We start from the raw sequence: 6,222 nt of genomic DNA, 5'->3' as shown, positions 1-6,222 counted from the left end.
GCCAGGCTGGCAGTGTCCTGGGGATGGGGGGAGGGGGCAGGAGGGGGCGGGGGCTGTGGGTCCTCAGAGGACAATCAGGCCTGGAATGTCGGAGCTGAAGGCCGAGGCGGCAAACCTGCCCCAGGTCACCAGTCGTGGGCCGTGCAGATTCCAAAGGACCCTGCGCAGCCTTGTCCCCAGGGGCCCCGCAAGCCCTCCGGGCAACGTTCCCTTGCTCGAGGACACTCACTGCCCACCTCCCAGGAGCCAGGCCTGCGGGGGGCCCGACCGGTGCCTCACGTGGCTGCAGGCGACACACACACACAAGCGACTGCCAGTGATGTGGAGAGTGCGGCTCCTGGGCCCCCGGCGCACAAGGAAGTGACGAGCAGCTACGCAGGGGGAAGGCAGCGACACCGTGGCAAGCCGCCGACTGCGGCCTATCCCCGGGCACACGTGGTATGCACTCGCGCCCTCGAAGATCTCTCTCACATGGGCACGCACCCCTTGAGTCACTCATCACTCCAACTGCCAGGAGTTGCTCACCGGCCCCGCCCAGGTGGCTGGGAAGTGACCCAGGGGCGAGCCCTGCCACCCGGTTCTGGAGATGATCGAAGGGGCTCAGGGCCATGGCCAAGGCCTGGCCACGTCACGGCTGCCACACGTGGGGCAGGGCCGCCCTCTGCTCGGCCGCCTGCACACCTGCCCCCCCGCCCCGCCCCTCTGCGCCAGACCTTCACTGTACACAGACGTCCCGTGGCTGGCATGGCCTCACGGACAGCGTGCCCGGGGCCAAGCCCTTCTTCTGGATCCTGGGCTGAGGGCGCCGGAGGGCTTACCCAGGTAGTAGAGGCGGTGGGAGTGGGGGCCGGACTCGTCCGTCTTCTGCACAAACTGGAAGTCATGCGGAGCCTTGTTGACGATGAGGCCCGAGTTCTTGCGGCTGCCGTGGATGATGCTGCGCAGCCCCTCCCACGAGTGCTTCTGCACCCGGAAGTGGGACGCCGGGTCCGCCAGCTCGGCCGCGCCACCCCGCTCGGACGCGGCCGCCCCGGTGGCCATCCTCTCTGTCCCCTCAGAACTCAACGACAGGCTGTGGGGGGAGAGGATGAGAAGGGGGAATGACACCCACATTTCACCTACAAGCTGCCCCTCCGTCAGTCACTCCTGACCCCCCCTGGCGGCCTCCCAACGGTCCCAGCCCCCCTAAATATGTCCCAAATCATTCTACGTCTTCCGGACGCCACGAGCGCATCTAAGATCCAAGCTGCTGCCACCTGTGTGAATGATGGCGAGTCTCGCTAACACGCCCCACGTGGCCCCCGCAGATCTGACCCCATCGCTTCAACCTCTTCCTTAGTTTCCTGCAGCCCGGGGTGGGGGAGGGGGGGAGGGGACCAAGTCCTCGTCACAGCCTTCAAGGCTCTCTGTCCTCTGACCCTGCCAGCCCTTCGAACCTCATCCCCTTTTATCAGTTGCCCAAACTGGCCTTCAAACAGGTCATTCCCACCCCAGGACCTTCACACATGCTGTTTCTGCCACCTGAACTACTTTTCCCCCTCTCTCTGCTTACGCTGAGATCTAACCAGATCTCAGTGCAAATATCTGGCGGGGCCTCAGAAACCTTCGATGACCGTCTGTGCCAAAGCCACTCTCTCCGTTAGGCGGGTCAACGATGGACACCCCTCGGCCCCTGCCCTCAGAGCGTTTGGCACGATGCTTGTCCGTCGATTGCCTGTCCCAGTCACGGCAGTGTCCCCAGACCCTCAGGAGGCCCCTGGCTCCCAGCGCGCGTTCCACAGAGGGCCGTGGGACGACTGTCTTGCATTAAGCCCTCTGCGAGGCACGCTCACTCACACGCAAGGAACTGACCGTAAAGAATTAATTGGCAACGCTCCTCGCCTGTGCCATCCAGCCTGGGGTCCAGCAGAGGACACCCGTGCCTCACTGGAGAGGCCCAGAGACACAAGCAGCTACACACAGGTGGTGGGAGAGCCCTGGCCGCACCTCAGGACAGCCCCCCACCCCAGCAGCTGTGGCCGAGGCCCCCTCCCTCCCTTCTCTCCCCCGGGCTGTTGAGCACATTTCTTGAGCGGACTGGACTAGCCAGGCAAATATTTGCTTTAGGGAAATCTAAACACAGCCACGGTGACCCGGTTCCAGAAGAGCCGGGCTCTCCGGCGAGGCTGCGAGGTGAGCAGGGCGCCTCCCTCTCCTCCGTAGGCACTGAATGGCCTAGGGTCTTGCCGGATGCCGGGACTCCTTGCATTGCGGGATTAGCGGCTTTGCTCCAGGATTAGTAGCTTTCTTTTGCGGGCGGAGCGCCGGGCTCACTGGTCTAAAGTGGGAGTTGCTACCACTAGACAGGGNCCCCCCCCCCCCCCCCCCAGTGCCCATCAGGGAAGAAAGGACTCCTGTCTCCTGCTCCGAGAGGCAACAGGACACGCTTCTGAGTGTGGCTTCCGTGAGCCGATTCTCAGTTCCCTTTCCAGCCTGACCCTGTACCAGACAAGAGACGGAAAAGCCCCCTTGCTCCATCCTACCTGACCCAGCCAGGGCTCGGGGGGCAGGGCCGGCCGGCGGTTCCCCCTCCCAGGCTACAGACAGTGCCCTTGGCTCAGCACCTCCTGTGATGGCTTTGAAGGCACAGATCGTGGGGCCATCAGAGCTTTCAGGACACTCGGGTCACATAAACCCAAGCCGCAGAAGATGGGAGACCCAGTGAGGGTCACGGGCGGCACGTCCCAGCCCACCGCGGGGCTGGGGTTTACCTCCACGGGGCGGCGCTGGGCGCAGGCAGCGTGAGGCAGGGGCCGGGGCCAGGCTGGGCGGCGCGCCCCGGAACCCACGTGGCCCCGCGCTGCTGGCAACGAGCCCAGAAAACCAGGCCAGGGGACTCCTCCGACCAGGCCAGCCCCCACCCCCACCCCCCGAAACCGCTGCCACAATCCAGGCCTAGCTCACTGCGGAGAAATGGAGCGCGACCTCCAGGGCCCTCCAAGGGGACCCCGGAAGCCACGAGCCTGGCGGAAACACTCACAAAACTACGTGGCTAACTTCCACAGTAAGGAACAATAAAAATGATCTTGCCTCCGATCACCGCAGAGCGCCCAGGGAGCAAAAATGTGATCCAGGAGATGAGAAATGAAATGAAACATCGGGAGAAACTTCTAGGAATCTTCTAGAGGTGGCCAGGCGGTCTGAGCTCCCAGACAGGCCAAGGCTCGGTGCTATGACTTGGTCTCCACTCACCTCTCTCTTCCCCAGAAGTGCAGAGAGACTGCAGGGGAGGTGGGGGAAGAGGAGGAACAGGTGAGGGAGGCGCCCTGCTTCCCGTCCTCAGCCGGCCTGCACTAAGCTTCTCCAGTGGGGGGTTTACACAGCTGGGGAAACGAAAGTGGATTCCGAGCCACTTAGGCCAGGTCCACCTACGCTTTCCTTCTGCCAATCAGCAGGACACCTCGCACCCCACGAGGTCACTGGCAGGCAGCTCGGGGGCTCCGGTGCCATGTCTGCCAAGGCCCGATGGGAGTTCCGTGGCCCATGGGCTCGTGCTCCGAGAGCCAGGACCACTGCCCCCTGGGGCATTGGCCAGAGACCCCAGCAGGGCCTGCGATGAGGGCGGCGGGCAGAGGCGAGAAGGAACTGCAGCTTCTCGGTGCCGGCCGACCGCAGAGAGAGAAGGCGGGTGCCAGGAAGGTGAGGGGCGCGGGCCTGCCGTGCTCCGGGGAGGACATGCTGAGCAGGCCTCAGGACACTTGCTGGGGCCCCGCGGGGCGGGAGGGGGGCTCCCCGGAAACAGCGGGCCCTGCTCTGCCCCCCAAGGCCTGCCCCTGGCACCGCGCGGGCCTTCCGCTATCACGACCAGCCTTGCACACACTTGGTCTGTGACCGCCGGAGACCTAAGCACACGAGGAGGGGGCCCCAGTCTCTGTCACTAACAGACTTCCTAATGTATTTACCACCAGACACCGGGAGCCTGTGTCCGGGGGACAGGTCACAGTGCCCGACATCGCCTCCGTCTCCCGGGAGCCCTTTAGTTCCCTTCCTGCTGCCTGAGTGCTCGCTGAGCTAAGAGCAAACAAGCCCATGGGGACCGGAAGCGATTCCGAGGCAGGGCCTCTCGATGGGAGACTTCCTGTGGTCTCCATCTCGTGGGTGTGTGGCCCCAGACGTGGGATCCACCGAGTGCCCAGGGCCTCTCGTGGCTGGGAAGGAGGCTCAGGAAGGCCCACCGGCCTCCCCGATACCACCCCGGACTGCTGGACCCCAACCCCACCTTCTAACCACCAGGCCAATGGTTCTCAGCTGGGCTGGATCCCACCCCAGGGGACACCGGGCCATGTCTGGGGACATCTGTGGCTGTCACATGGGGGTTCTCCTAGCATCGAGGGGGTGGGGGCCTGGGGCGCGGCCCCACCCCCCACGGCGCCCGGGACGCCCCCACAGAGAATGACTCGGCCCCATGTGAGCAGTCCCGAGGCTGAGAAGCCGGGCCCTCGCCTACACAGCCGGCCGCCTCCTGCTGAACAGCCCGAATGGAGGCCTGGGGCAACATGGAACGGCAGGGGGCGGCGGGGGTCTTCCCACACCTACAACATCATCAGAAATGTGGGAACCTCTACGACGCCCCTACGGACCAGGGCCCCCGAGGCTAACCCCTTACCTTTTCCAACCTTCTGTGTGGTCGTGGTCCAGCCGGAGCTTCTTAACCTTCCGCATTAACCACTCGGCTGACCTCAGGAGGGTGTGGGGGAGCCTGCGAGCAGAGAGACCCCCGGGCTGCGGCCCCCAGCCGTCTGGGCGTGCCCGCTCGCGGCCCTCGCCTGCCCCCGGCTCCAGGTGGCCCTGGATCACTCTGGGGACACCCAATGCCAAAGGCGTTCCGATGAGGCCCCCCCCCTGGAAATTCGAGGGGGCGCCTGGCGCTTGCCAGGCACCAGCATCTTTTCTGCCCTCCCAAGGCGAGCAGACCCTGAGAAGACGGCAGCTTTAAGTGACACCAAGGACGCCGTCCTCAGTGCTCACCGGAAACCAGAGGGTCCTGGGTCCTCCACTGTGGCCACGCTCTGGTGCCCTTCCCGACCTCCCCTTCTCACCCTCCCACCCCTGACCGTCATCTCCAGCCACGCTGGCCTTACTCTCCCCTACACACGCCGACTCCTTCCCACCCCAGAGCCTTTGCACTTGCCAGTCCCACGGTCCAGAGTGGCCTTCCCTGCTTTCTGTGGGACTCGCCTCTCACCTCTGCAGAGGTCTCCCCGGACACCCAATCCAGAGTCACTGCTCCGTCACCCCCGCACGGCTCCCTGTCCTTCCGTGCAGAGCTACGTCTGGGGTGGTGGCCCCGGGAACGCCAGGCGAGGTCTGGGGACAGCCGTGCTTGTCACAGCTGGGGGTGCTCCTGGCAGCGAGTGTGCTGAGGCGGAGAAGCTCCGCCTTCTTAATTTGGGGGCAAAGTGAGTAAGATCCTCAGGCCCACAGCAGACACTCGAATAAACCCCTGACGGGTTACATGGTACAAACCAGGGCGAGCCAGCATCTGTGAGGGACCACCCCCTCGCTTCACGAATGTAAATGGTGCGACGTCCTTGGGCCTCAGGAGCTCAAATGATTGTGGAATATAGACTCTCTGTGGGGCCAAGCGCTTCCCCTAACCCAGTGCATCCTGGCCAGGGTCAATTCTGCCCCCAGGAGCCATCCCTGGTCATCAGGACTGGGAGGCGCTAATCAAACCACCACGTACGGGACGCTCGCCTGCACCCCCACTGCAGAGGGACGTGGCCCCGAACATCACTCGTCTTGGCAGAGGCTGAGAAGCCCTGCTCCGGGCGAGGGAGCCCCTTCCCTGGGATGTCACTGCAGGGTGGCAGGGTGACACCTGTCCTGGTCTAGGCCTGGCGCGTGAGGAGGCCTTTTCGGTAGCGGTAACACCTTCCGGTCCTCCCCCGAACGCTGTCTGAAGTCAAGGGGAACCCCGGTTTGGTCAGCACCCAAACACCTTCCTGGTGAGCCAGGCCCCAGGTGGGTGGGCAGGTGGCCAGAGGCTTCAAGAAAAAGTAAGCGGGGGCCCTTGGGTGGCTCAGCTGGTCGGGTGTCCCACTTCGGCTCAGGTCACCAGCTGGCAGCTCGAGGGTTCGAGTCCCGCCTCCGGCTCGCTGCTGTGGAGCCTGTCAGCACAGAGCCCGTTTTCAATCCTGGCCACCCACCCCCCCCCCCCCCCCCTCCCTTCCCCGCCCTTCT

General features: G+C 64.6%; 1 protein-coding gene across 5 annotated transcripts in view; it reads right to left on the bottom strand.

Moving 5' to 3' along the window:
- The window catches only part of DPP9 (dipeptidyl peptidase 9), a 41,562-nt gene that overhangs the window by 34,228 nt on the left and 1,112 nt on the right, over positions 1 to 6,222 (bottom strand). For 2 of the 5 annotated variants that reach the window (XM_077780711.1, XM_077780839.1), the window contains exons 1-3: positions 4,646 to 4,733; positions 3,070 to 3,259; positions 819 to 1,072 (exon numbers count right to left, since the gene is read on the bottom strand). In XM_077780711.1, coding sequence (XP_077636837.1) covers positions 819 to 1,072; positions 3,070 to 3,137 — 322 coding nt within the window. In that variant the 5' untranslated portion in view covers positions 3,138 to 3,259; positions 4,646 to 4,733. Of the gene's footprint in view, positions 1 to 818; positions 1,073 to 3,069; positions 3,260 to 4,645; positions 4,739 to 5,725; positions 5,914 to 6,222 lie in introns of those variants that run through there. The other 3 variants (XM_077780968.1, XM_077780992.1, XM_077780784.1) reach the window with 2 other exon arrangements.

Source organism: Crocuta crocuta, unplaced genomic scaffold (genome assembly GCF_008692635.1).
Source record: "Crocuta crocuta isolate KB4526 unplaced genomic scaffold, BGI_CrCroc_1.0 scaffold110, whole genome shotgun sequence".
NCBI classification, from domain to species: Eukaryota; Metazoa; Chordata; class Mammalia; order Carnivora; family Hyaenidae; genus Crocuta; species Crocuta crocuta.
This window is presented reverse-complemented; position numbering and strand designations above follow the sequence as displayed.